This window comes from Typopeltis vanoorti, chromosome 24 (genome assembly GCF_054136105.1).
Source record: "Typopeltis vanoorti isolate ZY-2024b chromosome 24, IOZ_Tvanoo_1.0, whole genome shotgun sequence".
Taxonomy (NCBI): Eukaryota; Metazoa; Arthropoda; class Arachnida; order Uropygi; family Thelyphonidae; genus Typopeltis; species Typopeltis vanoorti.
This window is the reverse complement of record NC_143572.1, coordinates 10063887-10088028: the sequence shown is the minus strand read 5'-3', so window position 1 is coordinate 10088028 and position 24142 is coordinate 10063887. Positions and strand designations below refer to the sequence as shown.

General features: G+C 34.7%; 1 protein-coding gene across 1 annotated transcript in view; it reads right to left on the bottom strand.

Annotated features, from left to right (window-relative positions):
* Positions 1-7313: 7313 nt before the first annotated feature.
* Positions 7314-24142, bottom strand: part of Usp32 (Ubiquitin specific protease 32) — an 808142-nt gene continuing 791313 nt past the window's right edge. The window contains exon 34 of the mRNA XM_090413901.1: positions 7314-9465. Coding sequence (XP_090270027.1) covers positions 9295-9465 — 171 coding nt within the window. The 3' untranslated portion in view covers positions 7314-9294. The remainder of the gene's footprint in view (positions 9466-24142) is intronic.

Sequence of the window (24142 nt, the reverse complement as noted above, 5' to 3'; positions counted from 1 at the left end):
TAAGAGTGATTTTATGTAATTCTTCTCATTGGATTTGATTGGCTGCTAAAGGAGAAATGGAGTTTATTTTAGTTAGCTCTTGCGAAGAACGTGAGCTACTGTGTATAAACAGAGAAGCCAGTGAATATAAGCTGAATTGGTTAGAACTGGATTTTGGTGGAAAGAAGGAACATAGTTGATTGGAAAACGAAAGTAAGGAAGAAGCTTTAGAGATAGCAGGGAGACCTATGAAAGGACCGGCAATTAATAGGCATCGTGAATTACTTCTATGGGAGTTCTGATACCACAATATTTTCCAAGTGGTTTGTGGAAGAATAGTGCAGAACCGAAGTTAATACATAGAAGAAAATATGGAATTAGTAGATAACTGAAACCTAGTGCATCAAGACATGTATACTTCTGTGTCTATACTTCAGTTATTATAGTGGAAGATTTCTTTAGAATTGTGTTGCCATAAAGTAAAAGTCTACAAGAATTTCAAATGTGTCTTTGTGAATTCGATGTGTAGAAACAGTAACCCGGTAAGAGTTGTCCTTTCTGTAACCTGTGAAGCTATAACTGTTAACTCTGTCGGATATATAACACTACTTAGCTGTAGTGTTATGTCGATTAATGGTCGAATGTTAGATGTACTGAAGTACTTTCCCCTCGAAATAATAAGTGTAGCCGGTCATAAGATTAATTATTGTAACATCTGGAAGGTCGAACTTTTAACTATTTTCAACTTGATTGACTGAACATAAAGAACTGATAAAGGAATATTTGATAATTTATGGATTGTAATTATTCTGAATACTTTAAACTGAGCTAATATATTTATATGATTCATCCAATTGCTTAGAGAGAAATACTAATGCTTTATGAATTAACAAGTGTTAACATTAGTCATGATCCTCAAACCTAATCGAGAAGTTATTAATGTATGAATGTGAATTTATGTAATTTTTTAATTGGATAACCTTTTGCAGATAGTTATACTTAAATGTATATATTGTACTTTTCCACATTAAATGTTTTCTTTTGTTGAGTTAAACTTGGTGTTTGCCTGATTTTCTTTCATTGCACCGCTCATAACATTATTCGGACCTTTGCAGAAGCCTTAAATACTAGTAATAGCCGTGGCCTGAAGATAAAGAGATAATATAAGTATAGTTGATGATTGATTCCTCTATATTATTTAGACTAATCTGAATATAGGGTGGTGCAGTATAATATACATTTCTTTATATTCAGATGAGCATCAATTAACAACTAACCAAGTATAACGGAAATTAAAGAGGTTAAGATATGACTAACAAACCAACATAAATGGAACAGTTAGCTAGGTAGGACGACATAACACCTGCATATAGACTCATTGTCACCAAACATCACCTTCTAATCAGCCAGCCACTCTCCATTCCATGTCACCAATATTTTGCAAATCCAAACCTATTAATTTGTATAACAATCTCCAATGGGAAATCCTGTACTACGCAAAATCCATAAGTAGCATGGTATTTCTATCCCCACACATCCAACTATGCTGTCACTCTATTATAGTCTGACAGAGACTGCTCAAGAAGTTTTAATTTTCTTATTTATTTTTTAATGAAAAAAGACTGCTTATGTCACAAGACAGAAAAAAAAAAAAAAGAAGTTATGTATATTATACACAATTAGATCCAAAAAAGTATAAACTAATTTTGCTTTGCTGGTAAACTATACTGCCAAGAGCAGTGATTTAGTTATTGGCTGTAAAAGCACCATGATGTTTTTATGTACTGCATTTCATGTTGTTTGAGAATAAGGAAAATGATGTGTAAACACTAATAAGATAACCAAAATAGGAATTAATGGAAATTTAAAAACATATACTTATAATTAAAGTCTGTTCATTACTATGACTATGCAAAGAAAAGCAGTGTTTAGTGATGCTTAAATTGTATCTGAAAATGGTGCTTCCACATTTTCAAAATGTGGCTTCTGTTGGAACAGTTGAATACATGCAGATGGAACCTATTTTGAAAGAGATTAATCTTCAATTTTTCTAATAGCAATATTTATTTTTCACCTTTAGTTTAAATTATTTTTTGATTAGACCAGGAGGAGGAGAAATGATTGTGGAAAAATGACATTGTGGGATAAAAATGGGAACAGAGCAACTGATGCAGAGGACATAGTGGAATTGTCCAATGAACACTTTATTGGAGTATTTCATCCTGGAGGAGTAAATTTTAATACTAGAGAGATACGGCAGGTTCAAGGTTTAGAGGTGCAGGAGGAGAGTGTGTTCCAAATACTGGAACACACTGTAAAACTGTGGGACTGGATGGTATTTCATGAGTTTTGAGGAATGGAAGGATGGTAAGATAATGCCATTGCATAGGGGCAGAAGCAGACTAAACCTAATTATAGGCCCAGTTTGTGTGTCATCAGTAGTTATGATCTTGGAGAAATTAGTTAGGGACCATACACAGCATCGGGCAGATGAGGATAATGTTATCTGTGAGAGTCTATGGATTTGTGAAGAGGTGCTCTTGTTTTAATAATATGCTAGCCTTTTATAATCAAGTTACAAGAGCAGTAGATGAGGGAAAGGCATATACTGCATTTTTCTTGGATTTAGTATAGGCATTTGAGAGGGTGCCACATGATAAGCTGATATTTAAGTTGCAGCACATGGTTTTGGATGTCAGGTTGGTCAATTGGATTCAGGATAGGCTGTCTGATAGGAATCAGAGAGTTGTGTATGGTTGGGCAGTTTCAAGGAGGCAGAGTTACAAGTGGGATCCCACAGGGCTCAGTACTGGGACCTATATTGTTTTACCTTTATACAGGGTGTCCCAAAATTCACGCAAGATTTAAATTTAGTGGCATTTGTGCGGTAAAGTGTTGCCAACGAGAAAAAAAGACAGCGTGACAGCTGACAGTTCAGGGTTATTAAAAATGACCACACACAGTGAAGAGAGTTTGTTGAATGGATAATGGAACAACAACAAGTGGATGCTTATTTTTCGAACAAAATCATCTTCAGCGATGAGGCTCATTTTCATTTTGATGGCGTTACCTCAACAAAATTGTAGCATTTGGGGTTCAGAAAATCCGAGTGATTGTTGAGAAACAAATGCATCCACAACGTGTCACTGTTTGGTGCGGATTTTAGGAGGCATCATTGGTCCATTCTTCTTCGAAAATGTGGCTGGTAAGGCAATAACAGTTAATGGTGCTCGCTATTGCAACATGATAATCCAGTTTTTTGTGCCTAAATTGCAAGATATGGATGTGGACAACATGTGGTTTCAACAAGACTGTGCCACATGCCATACAGCCCGAGAAACAATTCAATTACTGCATGAGTCATTTCCTGGTCGTGTAATTTCCCGTTTTGGTGATCAGAATTGGCTGCCCAGATCATGTGATTTAACACCGCTGGACTTTTTTCTTTGGGGTTTTTTGAAGTCTAAGGTTTATGCCAACAAGCCCACGACCACCCACACCTTGAAGGAGGAAATTGAGCGCTGTATCAACGAAATTCAGCTACATTTATGTAAAACGGTCATGGAAAATTTCGACAAAAGAGTGCGTGTGTGCCAGCAAAGCCGTGGAGGCCATTTACCGGATATGCTATTCCATGCATAACTCTATACTGTATACTTTATGAATCAATAAGAAATTACAATTTTTAATTAAAAACCTGCGTTTCCTATCAAAATTACTTCTTGCATGAATTTTGGGACACCCTGTATCAATGACATTGTCAGCAGATTGCAGGGGGGAATATTCAGTTGTTTGTGGATGATGTGAAACTGGGAAGGGTTATTAGTAATAGTGCAGATGTGGTAGTCCTGCAAGAGGATTTGAATAAGCCAGACAGATGGGCAAATGAATGGGGGTTTCGGTTTAATGCAGAAAAATGTAAGGTCTTGAGGTTTGGGACACATCGATGGGATGCTGTATAGCTTCTCTATACTGGAGGAAGTAGGGAAGACAAGAGATCTGGGGTTGATGATTGATAGAAACTTGAAATTCAGGAGACATATTGCAAAAGTGGACATATTCCAGAAATCACTGAAGGTAACACAGAAGATTGCTAACCTCTATGTTACAGAGGTCAGCATTCTTCTGCATGAGAAGAACGGTGACCTGCAGAGATAAAAGTTATCATTCCGTTGTATAAGACCCTGATCAGACCACACTTAAGACTATTGTGCTCAGATTTGGTCCACAGGATTTGAAAGGGATAAATTAACTGTGGAAAGGGAACAAAGGAAGATAACAAAGATGGTTTCCAGACTGTACAATGTCAGTTATGAGGATCAGCTGAGGGAATGTGGACTGCAGAGTTTGGTGAATAGAAGGAGAGGTGATATGATTGAGACTTTCAAACTATTGAGAGCTGGTTACAGGGTTGACACTGGGGAGTTCCTTCGCTTGATTGAACAGAGGGAAGGAGTGATGATAAATGGCCATCCTGGAAGTTACAGAAGGAAACTGAGCAAGAGGGTGAGGAGTGGTTTCTTTGCATGGAGGGTGGTGGAACCATGGAATGCATTGCCTGATAGAGTGGTGAGAGCGAGAATGGTCAATGAGTTTAAGGAGTGGTATGATAGACTGTGTTTCCTAGGAGGGACCTCCCACGATGAGTCTTGATAGACTGTGTTTCTAGGAAGGACTTCACGTGATGAGTCTTTTGACTGCATGGAGGCCTGAATAATAATAATAATTTTATACAATGAGGGTGGTGTGAAAGGTTCTTTCTTGGCCTCGACTATAGATCGCAATGCTATCGGCAAGATTTTTTTTTTTTTTCTAAGTTGGTACATCTGTCAAAAGCAAAAGTATTATCTGCGTCCCTTGAAATGGATAAAATTGAGTATCGTGTTATTATAAAATTTTTTGTAAAAGAAGGTTTAACGTCAAAAGAAATTCATTCGAAGTTCATAAAAGTTTATGGGCACTCTTCTCCTTCGTTTTCGATAATTAAGAAATGGGCTGCTGAGTTTAAACGTGGCCCAGCCTTGAAGATGATTCACGTGAAGGACGTCCAAAAAGTGTAACAACACCAGAAATCACTGATCAAGTGTACAATATGGTGTTGGATGACTGGTGCGTCAAAGTGCGTGAAATTGCTGAGACTATAGGCATTTTAAAAGAACGTATAGGATATATTTTTGCATGAAGAATTGCAAATGAAAAAGCTTTTGCACAAGATGGGTGCCATACTTGCTCACAGCAGATCAAAAACGCACTCACATGAAAATCTCTGAATAGTGCTTGGAGTGTTTTAACAAGAATAAAACTGATTTTGTGCGTCGATTTATTACTACTATGGATGAGACTTGGATTCACCATTACACACCAGAATCCAAACAGCAGTCAAAACAATGGACAGAAGCTAGTTGTTCAGCCCCAAAGAAGATAAATTCGGTTCCATCAGCAGGAAAGGTTATGGCATCGGTGTTTTGGGATGCTAAAAGCATTTTGTTTATTAATTATCTTGACAATGGTAAAACAATAACCAGGGAATATTATTCCAATCTTTTAACCAGACTAGATGAAAAAATTTGTGAGAAAAGACCCAGTTTGCAGAAGAAAAAAATCATCTTTCATCAGGACAATGCACCTACCCACAAAGGTGTTTTGGTAATGGAAAAATTAAGGGATCTGCACTATGAATTATTGAAACATCCACCCTATTACCCAGATTTGGCTTCCTCTGAGTTTTATTTCTTCCCAAAACTAAAACTCTTCCTTGCTGGTCAGCATTTTTCTTTGAATCAAGAGGTGATTGCAGCTGTAGAGGAGTATTCTGCAGATCTTACTGAGAACCACTACAGGAATGGAATAATGGTGATGGAATAAATGTATTAGTCTTAAGGGAGATTATGTTGAAAAAATAAAATAATTTTGAAATTATAAATTTGTTTTTTCATTGTTAGGCCGAGAAGTTTTCAGACCACCCTCGTATGTTAATTTAATGCAAAAAAAGAAAAAACCGCAATGGGTAAATAAAGTTATGGCAGGAGATGTTTGTTTGTAACTGTGGTGACTTAATGAATTCTACTTATACCATCTACAGAAGTGTTTATCACTTCTTATTTGAAATAATATCATAATACATATTTTTAAAAATCATTTACTAGTAAGAACTTCCTTACTGGTAAGTGCATTATAAACTGTATTATCAAGATAATTTTTTTCTTTGACTGTTTGAATAATTTAGAGGTGAGTAAGTGGCACCACTACACATTATTCTGGCAAATTTTTTTTTATTGCAAAACCAATAACATGTGTTAAAAAATCAACCTACGCACACTAGGCATCTGTATGGCAACATGTTTGATATACCTGCATATTTACAAACCAGGAATGATCAACACCCATTAATTATATTTATACTGGCACACCATCCATATAACAAACTATGATTTTAAACCAACCTGAACATTGTCAGCAGTTAAAATGGTGAGGAGTGTAATTAATTTTTTTGTTTATTTATTTATATTTTTTATTACTGAATGACCAGCAATCATACCATTTTCTGATGTATATTTTTAACATTCCTATGTTAACTTACTTGATGAAATAAAGCTGAAAATAAATTCTAAAAAAAATCTTGAACACATTTTATCTGACATCAGTACTTTGGTATGTGTATACTGCTATGCTGCCTTTTTTTTTTTTTTATTCAGAACACACAAACACTGATATTATTATGCAATTCATATATATAAATGAATGATGGATGACTGAAAGTAAAAAATAGAAAAAAAAAAAGTATTTACAAAACTTACAAGTCAATCATCACACTAAATGACAAAACATGTACAAAAGTTGCATCTGTTAAATTTCAATGAAGTTGTCCAAAACCAATCTGTACGTGAGAAGTCCAACAAAAACAAACATACTTTTAACATGGTAGCTAAACAAACACCAGTGTGTATTTATTAGATTTATAATAACTGTAACATAAAAATTAAAAAAAATCCTAAAAACAGACTGATATGAAGCTGATATCACTGCACCTAATGAAAAAAAAAAACTTAGATGAAATAAAATTTTAATTTTGCTGCCAGTGAAAATGCAAAGTTTGCATATTACTGGATATTTATTACCAGATAATTTTACTAATTAAACAAACAATAAAATTATACTAAAAATGTGTACTGGCTTTGTCTAGTTAAGGACTATTACAACAATATTTCCATTAATACTGTATTTGGTAAAGTTTCAGAGACTCTGAATCAAGAAAGAAAAACTGCATAACAGTTTAAATAATAAAAGAAGAAAAAAAATTTTAAAAATAAAAAATAAAATAAACTCTAGCAGACTAGCTTTTTTTTTTCTTTTATTTTTAAATTTCAACAAAACAGTTTTTTTAAAGATATATTTACAGCCTAGGACTTCTTAGGTGAATGCTAGTAAATCTGCAAAAACATTTTATATATATAATTTAACCCATTCACATTTTCTCCTTGTCTTCATATTTAAATACAGAAACATCAATTACTTTACATAACAGTGAATTACAAATCAGTACATATTCTACATTATCCACAAAGGAGGCAGCTATGCAACTTCTGGCCAGTGGAGCAACTCAGGTAGCCAGATGAGGGTAAATTAATAGGTGTTACCAAACCAGAACAACACTATTTACAGCTTGGTGATATAACAATGAATTAAACTGTGGTTAATAAACAACAATGTTACAACTTTTCTTTTTTCTTACCTCTTTTAAATATAGTAACCAAAGCGAGATCATATCATATACATAATTAACTTACATCAACGAAATGATCTCTGTTGTGGCACACCTTAACACTCATAACTGTACAAGACAACTGTTTCTTAATAATAGAATGGATACTTATTTATTTAGTTTTTGTATATACATAAAAAGTTGACATGCACAGTTCCAATTTTTTTTTTTTTTTTTAACTTTATGTATAAATTACTAATAGTCATTATCTTTTCAAATAAAATTACATGTACGTATGTGGGGAGGGGGTGGAGAGAACTTATGGATATTTTGTGTGCACACAAACTGTGTACTCTATATTATTTTTTATATATTTAATTAGAAAAGTAGAAATCTGTCATGATTATTTAAGGATTTCATCTAATTCAGAAAAGCTTCATTTCATAAAGTAAACCTCAATGATGTTTGATAAGAATAATTTTTAATCTATTTCAAGAGAAAGACCATTATTTTTAACCATTAAGGTGAAAGTTGTAACATTTTTTAAATAATATGTCAGTGTAATACATTTCTGCATATAAAATCTATATGCTAGCAATGAAGTTAATCTAATAAATAATAATATATAACCTTTATGAGTTCATAGCTCTAGTGATTTTACATAAAAAAAAAAAAAAAAAAAAAAAAAAAAAAAAAAAAAACATTTAAGGTGAAAGAAAAATCACAGGCAATACTTTGGGGATGGGTGAAGAAAGAGAGAAGAAAATGAAGCAAATTTCTTGAGCTTTTACAAATAATCACAGTTAAGCTTTTCCCTGTTCCCTGATATGTGAACCAGCAGCATTCCTGAGACATCCCAGCACTCTGTGGCACAGCAGTAAGGGCACTTTTTACTAAGTTCTACAGAAAACAATATCAGACACAGACAACAGCCTCATAAACCTGAACATTAAGACAAATCTATCAAGAATGTGCATAGATGTTGTCAAAACAAATAAACAAAAACAAAACAAACAAACAAAAAAAAACAGTATTATGATATTTAAAATTTGTTCTTTCTAGATCTATATTTCACACTATCATTTACAAAGAGTTATGTACAATGATGTCCTTTCTTCAGGTGAAATTTTGTTTTATGTTATTATTTTGATACAGTATCAATCTAGTAATACTTAATTGCTTTTTTTTTTTTTAAAGTTTAAATGAAATGCTTTCATCATTAAAATTTACATAAATTTTTACATGTATATGTAATAATTGCTTCCTTTTTTTCTATAAATCTGGCTGAAGGGTGAAATCATATTCACTTAACATTTATTTGGCAAATATTTAAAATCCAAGACTAATACCAGTGCATACAGTCACAAGAGGATTAGAAAAATACTTTGAGACTGCAGTTATAATCACTGAATAAAAAATGGATGTGTTGCCACATCTGTAGTACACAAAGCTGCTGTCTATACTTACAGAAGTGTATGTGTGTGAGTAAACACACACACACACACACACAAAGAGAGAGAGAGAGGCAGACATATCACCACTTTTAATCATCAACTGCTGGGATAAAGCTCTCTTAATGACCAGATAAGAAAATCAGGGATGATGAAAGGAAGTTACTGCAGGATACACATCTTCCTGAAGTCATTCTCAAACTCATCATCAATGTCACGGGTATCTGGAATTTTACCTGTCACATCGGGCATGTATTGCTGATGATCAATTCCTTCTCTTTCATAGAAAAGCATATATGCTGAATCTGTATCTATATGATCCAGCTGAATCTCCTGAAAAGAAACAAACAAATATGTCTATAAACTGCAGGATTTATTTACAAAACAATGGGAAGTTAATTATTAAGTTTTCCAACAAAGAAACAGAGGAATATTTGAAATCACAAGGAGTTACCTTTTGTATGTGTGGAGGTTATATTATATTATATAACCCCCCTACACACAATATATATGTATATATAATTTTTCCCCATCTCAAGTCATTTATATTTACATTTCACATGTGAAAGATTAAACTGTACTATAATTCATAAAAAGTTCATAGTATCAGTGTTTGCTTTCAAGTGTAATTTTGCAGGTTGAATGGCATTATGTTGTTCACAATCCCATGAACACAAAGTATAATTTCTTATTATTTTGTTTGAATTATCAGTCAGTGTTTTGTAAGTTGGTATTCCTATGCTTTTTTCCTGTAGTTAGTTACAAGTTGGATTGTTAACATAATGGTGATGATACTGTATTATGTGTGTTAATTATGTATGTTTTCAGGCTGGTTTGCCTGTTATGAGAGATAAAAACAAAACAAAACAAAAACATGTTTCCTGGCAAGAAAGCAGTTTTAAGTACAGTAAGTTAATATTGATAAGAGCCTCCGTAGTTCAGTCACTATAGACGAAGCCCTTTGGTCAGAAAGACCTGGGTTTGACTCCAGTCAGTGAGGAACCTTTATCTGGTCTCTTTTGACGTAAGGTGAATTAGCTGGTCTCATACAGAGATAGGGTTTTTTTTTCACACTGAAACTCAGGTTTTTCATCCGCCAGAACAGGCAAACTGGCACATGAACACATGCATCTACAGACATAGGACTAACCACCTTATCCTTGCGTTACAGTTGCAAGAATGAAAACCTTGACACCATAAAGGTAAAAGAGGAGGATTAAGAAAGAAAGAGTTACATGATATGACCTTCCCAACCTGTGACCTAACATCCAAAATATTTTTTTTCTTTTCTTTATTATTGAGAGCGGATACACTAACCACTCGTCCAACCAGGCCGGATAATTATCTTTCATCCTTCTCAACAACCTCCTGATATTCAATCTTACATGTTCCTTGTTCCCAGTCAAGTCATTTGTTCCTATTACCACTACCAACTGTTTTGCTTGCTTACTCTTCATATCCAATGCCTCAATCATCCTATTCATTTTACCTCCAGAAAAACAAATTTTGTGCATCTTCCATGCCTCTTGAATGTGTTAAAGGCATGGTATGATGAGCTATGTGTATGACAAAGGGATCTCCTAGATGAGTCTGATTCCATGGATGTGTTAGGATAATAATAAATATTTCAGACAGAAATTAACAGTCAATCATCATAATCACAAAGTGAAACTAGAACAAAGGACGTTAATCCTATTTATAGAGCTGAGCCATGTGCTAGAGTGCCACCATCCGAATGGTTACAAACTAAATTAAGACTGCAATAAGTGCTAAAACTAAAATGACTGAGTAACATAACAGCATTATATATTTTAAGAAAAGAGGAGGAGAAGAGAAGCAGGCTATTGTTTGATATTATGATGAGACTCTCCCAAATCTTTACAGTCATTCCAATTTAAGTTTGAGTGGTGTAGAAGTTCTCTGGCACACTCTGAATAACTGCTCAAACTGACACCAGATCAAGGCCAGATTTTGCAGGTTTATGTGGTGATACAAGATTGGTATTGATGATGGCTCATTAATTTGTGGCTGAATATTTGCAATAATAAAGCTATTATTTTTTATTCTTGTGAATATGTGTGTCTAATAATTAACACAATGCCTAACATGTAAAATCTCACACATACCACTGAAAAATATTTTTCTAAATTTCCAAAAAAGTGTTGGATTGTGTAGAATTAGTGCTGAGTCACATAAGATCTGGAGGCAACACTCAATGTCTGCAAGTTACATAAATGGAAGAAAAAATCATGCTGTTGTTTCAGAACTGAATTAACTCAGGATTTATCATAAAAGTCCATGTAATAAAAAAAAAAAAAAAAAAAAAAGGGTAAGAATTGTATAAAATTGTGAAAAAGATCATGATAGGAGAAAAGAGAAGAAAAAAGATACATGAAGTGTATTTAAGCTTGTAATTCTGTTATTGCATGAAACGAAAATAACCACAATAGCAAATGAGTCAATATACAGTTTATATAGGAGGAATGATGTCCAATTTGTAGATGTATGAAGTGATCTTGATGGGTAAAAGGACTTAAGTGAAAGATGGCTTGCACCTGAATGGTTGTGAAGTGGAAGAGAAACAAGAGAGAGGAGGGGAGTATTATGAGATTAGAAATATGAGCGTAACTGTGTGTGTGTGTGTGTGTCACATATGCAGATATTGTTGAGGTGAGTGTAAAATATGTAAAAATGGAAATGACTCCATTCTGTGGATAACAAATGACGATAGCAAAAGTGACTTGTAGATACTGTGGGTTCGAGGCTATCTGCTATGAAGTAATTTGGAGTACATAAATGGTTGCTGCTACAGATTGGAGATGAAAGGATTAGAGATGAGTAATGATATATATTGATAAATTGGGGTACAAAGTAAATAATCATTAAGCATGATTTTTAATAATAAACATGGACTGGAGGGCAAAAAAGTGCACGGGGAAAAGAGAATTAATATCAGTATAACCATGCATTGGTTAGAAATACAATTTTTTTTTTTTTAAATAACGAAACCTGTGGCGAGATCATAATTAAAAGAAACACACATATTAACCACAGTGAAAATGATTTAATTGCAAATATTTCAATAAAATTATGAAGAAATACAATTTTGCCACTACTTACAAACCTATCAACCAAATTTACAACTTGTTACCTTCTCCTAAGGACAAACTCTCACCTTTGATGTTGCCTGCCGTTTATGAGATTCCATGCTCATGCAAATTGTTTTACTTTGGACAGACAGACAGGTCTGCTAAGAAACACATCTCGGAACATCAAGACCACATTCGTCTTTTTAAACCGCAGAAATCTGGCCTCAACACGGAATTGAAAATCCAAGCCATAGGATCCATTGGGAAAAGTCTAAACTTTTATATAGATCTTTATATAAACGTTCATGTTTATATAAAGAAAGTTCTGAAGCCCTACTACATAGACCAAATTTAAACTGCAACGACGTTCTTACTATTCCTAAAGTATGGAAATTGTCATACAAAATTGTGTAAAATAATTATTAGTTTTTTTTTACTTCTGTAACACTTTACGCACGTTTAATGAGATTCTATTGTAATCATGTGCCCTAACTGTATGTTATTCCTATTATTGTTTAAACTACTGTACTAATGATGTCCGAAGATACTTAGGATGAAATATTTACAATTAAATAATTTTCACTGTGCTTAATACGTGTGTTTCTTTTAATTAGAAATACAATATCTTCATTAAATACAGACATACGCTGAACTGAGGTAATTCAGCATACATCCTCTGTCCAAAAAGAAACCGAACTTTTCGAATATAGAAGAAACTAGTGGCACCACCTGTTGTATCTTTTTGTTGTCGAAAGCGGCAACCTTCATTAGTGTTGTGTCAACTGTTTATGAAATTGGTTTCATTACAAGCCGAGCTATAGTGCCAAGAGCGACATTTTTTGACGAACGGTCGGAAAATGAGTTTCAAATAAAGAGCTGCGATTGACTTTTTGTGTTAAACTTCGTAAAAGTTTTATCAAAACGCATCGAATGCTTCAAAAAAGCATACGGTGATGAATGCCTAACCATGCCAAACACTGTACTGAAGCTGAGGGAGAGTATATTGATTGAAATAAATGATTTCAATAATTATAATTGGCCTGTGTTTTATTTTCTATCAAAAGTTCAGTTTCTTTTTGGACAGTGGGTACGTCTGTATTTAATGAAAAACTATGACAAATTTAGGAAACTCTTTCTTTCTTTCTTAATCTTTCCCTCTTTTACCTTTATGCTGTCGAGGTTCTATTCCTTATAACTGCAACCGTTATACGATGATAAGGTGGTTGGCCCTATGCCTTCTGGTGTATCCTATGTCTGTAGAAGTGTTACGTTCTCAAGGCTGGTTTGCCTGCTTGCAGGAGGCAAACCTCCCAATAACTACGGAGAAAAACTCTGCAGTGCATGCCCACGAACTGGCTACTTGGCTATGTCTGAGAAACATCCTAAGCTCCTCACGTGAGTGATGGGAATCAAACTCCTTTCCCAGGCATATGGTTGCGAAGCGCATAGCCACTTGGCTAACCATGCGGACTAGGAAACACTATGAAGCATATATATGGTGAAGCTGAATGGATGAGTAATCTCCTTAAGCAAGACATGCATAAAAAAACAAAATAATGTCAAGAGACTTTTGGGAGAGGAGGGATGAGGAACTGAGAGTGATATGCAGTATAGCCAGAGGAGTGACAAGCATAGCAAGGAAAGTGAAATTGAATTACAAGAAACAAAATCAACTAAAGGAAATCTGTTGCTATATGGTTAATAAAAGAAAGAATAAATTGAGTGATAATTTCACTAAAGTATTATACAACACGTAGATAAAAGGATGTCGATCAAGGTGGAGATTGCAAAGGAGCAATTTGGCTTCATGCCTGGTCGATCAATGACAGATGCAATCTTTGGGTTATGGCAGATGATGGAAACATTTTGAGAGAAACAATGGGAGCTACATCTGGTGTTTACTGATCTGGAGAAAGCATGTGATAGTGCCAAGGCAAGAAGTCTGGAGGTGTCTGAGGAAGAAGAAGGTACCAGAGAAATATGTCAGGTTGGTAGGAGATGTACAGAAATATGAAGACAAGAGTTCGGACCTGCCTGGAACAGACAAAGTTTTCAAGTGACAATTGGCTTGCATCAAGGGTCAGCATTAAGTTTGTTCCTGTTTATTATTGTGACGGAGGAGGTGAGAGAAGATGCGCCTTGGACAATGTTGTATGCGGATGACATCTTGCTGTGTGCAGAATCAAGAGAAGAAGTGGCAGCTAAACTGGAAAGACGGAGGAAAGTACTGGAAGAGAGAGAGGGGTATGAGACTGAGCAGAAGTAAGGCAGAGTACATGTGTTGCAAACTGGATGGCAGTCAGGAGACAGATCAGGAGCTGGAAGGAAATGTCATCAGGAACATTAGAGACTTTAGATACTTAGGTTCAACAGTGGAAGAGGAAGAGGCTGAGAAGGAAGTGGGATGGAGGAACTGGAGAGAAAGATGGCTGGAGTGCTATGCAATAAGAGGATGCTGATCAATCTAAAAGGCAAAATCTATAGGACAGCAGTGAGACCAGCTATGATGTATGCTATATAAACTGTGGCCCTGAAAAAATGACATCAGCAGGATGGAGGTAGCAGAGATGAGAATGTTTAGGTGGATGTGCGGTGTGACCAGAAAGAATCATCTGAGAAATGACTATGTGAGGGGAATGGTGAAAGTTATGAACTTAGGAGCGAAGATACAGGAGGCAAGGTTGAGATGGTTTGGTCATGTGATGAGGAGGGAGGATGAATATGTGGGAAGAAAAATCATGCAGATGGATGTGCAGATGGCCAAAGAAGAGATGAAGGGAGCTGGTGGAGGAGGACTTGAGGATGAGGAACTTGGATGTGGTTACAGCCCAAGACAGGAGGATGTGGAGGAGACTCACCATAAACAGCAACCCTACTTAAGCGGGACAAGCTGCAGAAGAAGAAGATTATCCAAGTTGAATAACTAATGTTGTGAAGAGATTAGGTAAGAGGACAGAGGTACACCACATCAATACCAACATAGCAAAAAGGCCAGATGGAACATCACTGTGCATTAAACAGATAATACTGGTAATGTCACTGACTTGGTTGTTTGAGTCTTAACACATGCAGTATCACAAAGGAACAGGAAAAAAGGAAAGTCTATTGTACAAAGATAGTGACAATGTAAAAAAAAACACACACACACACACACACACACACACACACACACACACAAAATGATAAAAATTGGGGGGGGGGGGATTCAAAACTTTTTTGTAAGGTGGGAGCCACATAAAATAAAAATAAATAACAGGCCAATCAGCAAAAAAGGGAAATGACTATATACCAATAAAGTATTTCATAGGAATGTTATTGTATAACTTGGAGCAGATGAGAATGGAAAATAAACTAGTGACATTAATAAGAGAGAGAGAGTGGTTTTTGTCAAAATGAAGCAAGTACAAACAATTTGCTTAAGAAAATGTGAAATCTGTGCAAAGTTATATATTCATGACAGTGCTTACATACTAAAGCAATAACATCACTGTGAATAAGACTATTTAGACATGATATTATTCGTTACTACAGCAAGTTTGAAAACTGAATAAAATATGCTGGCATAATTTTAATTCTTTCTAGGATCTCAATCAGTCAATGTGCTGAAACTCCTGGAAATATTGCAAGTTAATTCAGGTAATGAGATCATTTGGTATCTGTTTTTTTTTTCCCCCCAAGATAATGCCAAGGCAACTAAGGCTACAATTATGGCTGTTAATTGTATGTGTTGTGGGAGGGGAAGAGTGGGAAAGCTGGTCTCCATGAGCATCAATTAAAAAAAAGAACAGGAAATATCCATATATCACTAATAGAATTTGAACACAGATATCCTGTCTTTCCAACTGAAACACACATAATTTTTCTGATTGGGATGTGCTGCAATAATGATCATAGCCCTGACTCATCTCATAGAAAATCAGAAAAGTATTTAGAGGAAATTCATTCAGTAAGCATGTGACTAGAGTAAAGCTTAGTCATAAGAAAGAGTGGAGGAATATATGAATAACTTCAATAGAAGTCATTGATAAGGTCACTATTGTTTATTTTGTATATTAATGATATAGGTGATTTGAGGGGAAGTATTCAGTTGTTTGCTGACGATGCAAAACTAGAGAGGGCTATAATATAAAGGTAACATAGAGATGCTGAAGAATGATTTAAATAAACTGGCAGTGTGAGCAAAGGAAAATAGTTATCAGTTTACTGTGGTAATATGTAAAGTTATGAACTTTGTGAAAATATTACAAACCATGTATTACATCAATGGTACTGGACTGCAGGAAATTGATGAGGCTAAGGATTTGAAAGGATGGGACAAGGGAGATGATGTTGATAGAACACATTGTCACTAGTTAAAGAACTCAGTAATCTAGATGTAGCCTTATTAAATAGGAATAAGGCCACAGATGTGGTTGCCTGGATTCCTTAGGGATGAGGAAGTAGTAGAGAAGATTCAGAGATGAGTGACTAAGATTGTGATAGGTCTATGCAGTGTTCCCTATGAGGACAAATGAAGGTCATGGAAAGAGGAGTCTTTGACTCTATGGAGATACCCAAGAAATTAATAAATATAGTCAAACTTTGTTATAATGAGCATGGAGATAATGAGATCAGCTGTAATGAGCAAAAAGTCATAACGATTTTAATTTTAGCATATTCCCAATACAACTGCTCACGTTTATAACAAGTATACTACATGGATATACTATACAAATTTTGGCAGATATGAAAACATTCTTAGAACCTGTGTAGCTCAGTGGAAATGGTGACTGCCTGAAGGAAGACCTAAGTTCAAATCTAGTCGGCGACTAAAGGAAAATTTTCATAGCCTTTCTTCGGCTCGCGCCTGAGTTAGTTGATCTCTGGCATGGCCAAGTGGGTTTTTCCTCCAGGAAATTTGGGTTTTTCATCCTGTAAGCTCAAGAAAATCAACCGTAGAACCAACACTATCTCAGATAATAAATATATAGTGTTAGAATTAGGGACCATGAGATGGCAGCACTTGTCAGTCACATTCACTGGATGCCGGATATCGTTAGTGATAGTCTTGGGCCAACTATTTCTAATTGTCCTCTGGTGGACAATTGAACTACCCCCTCAGTCTCCAAAAAAGTTAGATAGGGCAAAAATTGCTTACCTATTCCCTGTAAGGGAATCAAAGGCATTAGCGGTGATTTTTTTTTTTGAAAACGTTCTTAACTGTTTGGGTAGCTCTTAGAATAGACAAAAATGAAAGGATTGATTTAGCTTTTATAACCACCTGAATCAGACTGCAGGCCAGTTTATAACCTAATCTTATCCACGGGGACCATCTCCTAACTACTAAACTCTCCAGTGTCTAACCTTTGGCCCTCCTTCTTCACTTCACTAAACACAACTGTAAAAATCAGTTAAAAATGAACCCTTCCATCAGAAACATGTTTAATAAAAGAAAGTGTCTCTTGGTTCACGAAAAAGTTGAAATTATTCATGACTTGGAACTTGGCGAGAAAAATGTTGAGGTGTGTAAAAAGTTTTCTTTGTCATCTTCAACAGTATCGACATTGTGGAAGAATAAAGATGTTTACATATTGGCACTGGAACAATGTAATGAATAAAAAAAAAGTGTGAACTTACGAATGTTGATGAAGCATTGCCTCAATGGTTCACTACACAATAAGTGCTGGATTTTCAATATAGTTTGATCTTGAAGGCTCAAGAGGAAAAATCTGGTAAACAATTTGGAAGCAACGATTTTGTATGTAACAATGATTGGCTGAAAATTGATTTAAAATTTGACATAACATCATTTATGCAAAAATTAATGGAGAGTCTTGTTCTGCAGCTCTGATAATAGCAAATGAATGGATTGACTGTGTGTTTGAAGAATCAGGATAATACTTTTGATCACTTCATCACTGAAATCTTCCTGAATTTTAAGATTCATAAATAAAAAGACTAATTGTTTTTATTATTAATTAGTATTGTTTTAAATACGGAGAAATAAACTTTGCTTATTATTAAGTGTATGATTTTAAAATTATGGACAAATAAATTCTATTTAATGTTAAGTGTACTGTAGTTTATACAAGCATATTCATACAAATAATACTAGGGATGTAATTTTTTTTTATTAAGTTATTATTATTACAGGCGACTCCAAGGAGTCCTTAGACTCATCAAGGGAGGCCCTAAACATCATGTCCATCACAACTATTCGATATTCACATGGTATCTGTCATACTTTGCCTTGAACTCATTCACTGTCATAGCACCCACAACAGACTCTGGCAGCTTATTCCACTCATTCAGCACTCTAAAAGTAAAAAACCCAGCTCTAACACCTTACTAACCACACTTTGCCCAGCTTCCATGGATATCCCCCAGTCCTCCCACCACCAGTCCTGTTCTCAAAAATATCCTCTGAATTAATCCTATAGAAACCCTTCAGCAATTTGAATGTCTCAATCATATCTCCACTTTTCTGCAACCCACAAATTCTCAACCTGTTTTCATAAGGTTCATTCCATAGACCTGCTATCATCTTGGTCACTCGCCTCTGGATCCTCTCAAGATGGGGTCTTATCAAGGCTCAATACAGAGGAACAATAACTTGCTTATCTCTGCTCGTCAAAGTATTCTTCAGCATCCAAGTGATTTGATGAGCTGATTTAGCCACTTTTGCAATGTGTCCCTTAAACTTCAACTCCCTATCCACCAACACTGAGAATTAAAAAAAATAGCCCGCAGATCACTGATATAGTGAGTAATGGTTACAACGAGGAAATTTTGTCAGTCCCCTGGTTCTCATTATAACCAAGTTCAACTGTATTTCATACATAATGAAACAAACAGCTTTGTTTATAAATGCCTTTATGATGAAATCAAATCTGATCCAAGCGTATGGAAAAATTATCTCACTGTATTTTAGTAAGTAACTGTACAGAGATGAGAGCTTCTTTAGTTCAGCTGGTACAGACAAAGCCCTTTAGTTGGAAAGACCTGGGTTCATATACTGTACAGGATGTGAAGAACCTTTATCAGGTCTTTACAACTGAAGGCGAGTTAGCCAGTCTCATATGGAAGTTGAAGGGTTTTCCTACAAGAAACTCAGGTTTTTCATCCCACAACTAGACAAATCAGCCATTAGAACAAATGCTATTTACAGATAAAGAATACTTATAAGCATAGGGCTAATTACCTTATTCTGGTTTATGGTTATGAAATTCAAGAACACTTCGAAGGTCGCGAATCGTACAGGGCTCAAAGTATTTTATTTTATTTTTTTTTGTGATTCAGTATGTTAAATATCACATTATAAATATAGTTCTGTTTGTTTATAAATATTGCACTTGAATGCAATATTTATAAGTGGAGCATGTATATTTGCATTTGCTCTTACACACATGGCCGTTGGCAGATTAGACTGCACCCTGAGGCAAACAATTAAATATCGCCCCTAATGGATTATAAGACAAAAATATAAGAAAATCTCCAATTGCTATTTTGTTTTTATTACAAGATAAACATTAATGCAAAACGATTATATAATAATATTAATTAAATGTTTGCTCTACAGGGATATCGCACAATAAAACTGTTTATAAGCTCTTCTAAATTTAAATTATAAGCTATATCCGCTTCTATCGATATAGTTGCTAGACCAACCAATCTTTCTTGGGTCATTGCTGTTTGCAAATAATTTTTAATCAGTTTAAGCTTGGAAAAACTTCTTTTCCACACTTGCTACATTAACAGGAATTGTTATCATAGTGATGGCACCTACCGCAATATGGCTAAACGAGCTCCCTTATTAAGCAGTGCCGTGAGGCAGGCTGCCTCTATGATACGCCCTGTCGACGGTACTGCTTACACATATAGTTAGTTTTCTCCTAGATATGTTTTTAATATCAAGAGATGAACCGCAGCAGTTACTTTATTTTATAATTTATTTGGCTCACTTTATATACTTACAAAATGTCTGATTAATTTCTTATTCATAGTATACAATATCAATGTATACTCTGAATACACTGATATTGTATACTATAAATGATTCACATTTGATACTTGTGGAGCACAACTTATACGACTTGCCTTCTTCAAAGATTTTGTTACTAAATTTGGCTACTGTTCACAATTCTGCTACATGCAGGATTGTGAACTTCAAAGTTTAGCAATTTATGAAAAGTGTTAGGTATAACACTTTTCATAAATTATAAATCAGAGTTCACTACATAATGTTCAGCATCAATGGTGTAAGATATTTAAATGTTCATCAGCCAGGGTATGCTAATTTTTCTATTTCAGGGAAAAAATGGTGGTCTAATGTTATAAATATTCTGATTATGGCTAGATATAACTGAGTTCTATACTCTATTAAACCATCTCAACTTTGCTTGCTATATCTTTGCTCCTAAGATCATAACTTTAACCATTCCCCGTAGTCATTTCTCTGATGATCCTTTCTGGTCACACTGCACATCCACCTAAGCATTCTCATCTCTGTTATCTCCATCCTGCTGATGTTATGTTTCCTCAGGGCCACCAACAGTTTCCACAGCATACGTCATAGTTGGTCTCACTGTTAAAGTTTGTACAGTATAGATTTCACATGTTTATCGATATCAATATAAAAATATTGATAAACCTGTGAAATCAAGTTACTTTCAATGATATTAAGTGAAAAAGACCATTAGGTCTGATTGTGGTTATGACTAGATAAACTTATTTTGAGCTGAATCCAGAGTTGGTGGATCTTTGAAGCAGGTAAGTAGGGTTTTATCTAGAAAGAAATTGAGCTTTCATTCCATAACTCAGAAAAATTGAAAACAGAATATTTGTACAAGCACACTGAAATGATACTAGATTAGGAAACACCACAGCTTATGTTGCATGACATGGGAATGCAATCATCTCTGAAACTATGAGAGATAGATTGGCTGCCTATCAATTTATTAAAAAGTTAGGGCTGCTAAAAGAGTTCTATCTACCCCTTTTTGGAAATGAAAAAGGATTAGAGACTTTTATTAGTACATGCTAAAGCCATGCTGTTCTAAGATTTAAGCAGTATGCAAAGTAAAATAAATATACATTATCTTTCTTTCTTAGTTGAAGAATATGCAAACTGGTTCCCTAACTAGAGGTGATAAATGACTTAACTTCCTTCATCCAGCCTTAAGGATATGTTAATCACACTATAGGTCAGTGGCGCACCCAGGGAGGGGCCAAGGGGCCCTTCCTCCCATCCAAAAGAAAAAGTTAAAATACACTAAAATTTTTCCAAAATACTTTTCCTAATTAAAATTATTTTTTTAATTTATGTTGTGTCGTGTCTTCTATTTCTATACTACTTATGAATTAGCAGTCACATAAGGTGAGAGTACCCTATAGCAGTGTTTCTCAACCTGTGGTCTGTGACGATGGGACAGGTGGTCCACAGGCAGACTTAAATTAACCAAATAAATCTATATATTTTAATTATCCAAACAAAACAAATTAAAACTGAATAAGTAAAAGTCATTGAAATAAAATGGATAGTTAAAAAATAAAATAAAAATAGTGGCAGAATGTTCATTCCATGAAAATTCTGCCACTATTTTTATTTGTAGCGGCAGAATGACGAGTAATAAAAAAGCGATTAAGTGAACAACAATATGGTTTTATTGCTTCCACTTTCCCTTGCTGTTTTGTCATATTTGAAATGAACATGTGTTGTCCACATAACCACATTTCAACCAATTGCTTGTTGTTTACTGATTTTTTGTTGAAGGGTTTCCTCCTTCAACCAAGGCTCAATATATCTTCAGAAGTGTTAAGTAATACTTGGACAAAGTGTGTTGTGAGTTAACCCCAGTATTTATATTTTTTAGGAAATCGCACGACTGAAAGATAAAAGCAAGCTGCCAGTTGAGTTGAAATGCTAACCTTCTTCAACTGAATTCCATATGTGAAACTGTCATAACAACCTTCACTATATATATATATATTTCTAAGTTTTAACATGTTTACGAATTTTAACACCTTCGGTTGAACTTTATTGCTGCTTTAGGACAGACGAACTCACACACATTGAATTAATAACAATAGTTTTTAGTTACTGTGTTTGCCAGTGCAACATATGGTTTTGCTTGAGTCTAAATAGCATAGTTTCTGTATGAAAGGACATATGATTCATTAATTAGTGTCATTTTTATCCCAATTGTCTCTAATTGCACTATTTCTTGAGAAATATATTACACAGACTGCTGGTACCTCATTCACTGACATAATAAAAGTACTTATTTTTCTTGCCAATGCAACCGCGGGAGCAAATTACTATCCCCCGCTCTGAACGTGCTTCAGGTTTTTTTCATTTGCGAGGTATATGCGAAACTTTTTAATTACTTTTTTCGAAAAGTAAAAATCAGGGGTACGAGTTATATTCGAGTAAGTATGGTGTTTCAATTATGGATAAGTACATTGGTACCTTCTTTAAACGGAAAAATAGCTCGGATAACAGTGATAATACAAAACGAGTTTGTAATGACAGTTTGTGTGCAGTTTCTGAAGAGAAAGAGGTCTGTAACGAATCCATAGAAACACAGAATTCCCATCAGTTGCAATGCGATAATATTAATACGCTCAATGAAAGGAAAGATTTGCTGACTTGCTGGACACTCGACCAGTGGATCTCATTCAAAGGTAAATACAATAGGTTATTTTGTAGGAACATTTTTCTGTTTTGTGACTTTTCTCCCTTTAGGGTAATTATGCCTACATTATTGTGTTATTATTCAACAATTGTTTACAGTTTTGAATGTGTTTATAAATCAATCAAGAGTAGCCTGATTACGAACGCATGATGAAAGGGATGGGGAGGTTTGGAGCTTCCCCAGATAGTATTCAAAAGGTAAATACAATTGGTTATTTTGTATAGGGCCCAGAAACTTATTAGTATAGAATTTAACCACTGGGAAAGCATTTGTATCCACCTCAAAACTCTGAAACAGAAATTGGAAACATATTTTCCGAATAATTTTTATAAGAAATTTCTGTGGGTTCACGATCCATTTCAGACTTGCAGTCATGAGAACAATCTTTCGTTATCAAAAATGAACAGTTAATTGAGCTTTCAAGTGGCAGTGGACTTAAAATGCAATTACTGTAATCATGGTTTGGCTCAATTCTGCATCTTGCCTTCAGTGAGAAGTGAATTTCCCAAATTATCTGAAGCATCGAAAATTGTCATTCAGTTTTCTACACCCTATCTTTGCGAGAAACGATTTTCATCGCTCCTTCAAATAAATACAAAATACAGATTCGTCTTAATGTGTGTGCCGATCTTTGACTGAAGTTGACCAATATTGATCCAGATATCCAGCAACTCTGCAATGCCGAGAAACTCATCCATCTTATTAAAAGTAAATAATTATATCATATTATTTATTTGTTTAATAAAAATTAAAACTTTGTTCGATGATGATATATTTTTACTCATTTACTTCCAAGTTAATTATGTTTCCATATATATTCAAAACATGCTTTTAGATTTATTATGTTATAAATGGCATTTTTTCCCAAATGTTGGTAATCCCCACATACGTTTTTAAAAAATTTACATAACTTAGTGGTCCATAGAATTGTTTTAGACATTTTACTTGTCCTTGAACTTAGAAAGGGTGAGAAACGCTGTCTGAGCCAGGCCAGAGAGGATCACAGGTATCATGTATTGGTGAATCATTGCAGATGCTCAATCATAGGTCGTATGCAATACGCTCGTATTCTGTGCTATTTTGCATTGAGTTTGTTGAAAAGCATGTCTTGAACTTGGAACTTCTTTCCCTCTCTGAAGAGTAACCTTACCATACGTAAATTCTTCAATAACATTTGAAGTTAAGTTAAAGTTCACTTTGTAAATGATTTTATTTTGTTTTTTGGATTTTGTGCTTCAAATTATGGCT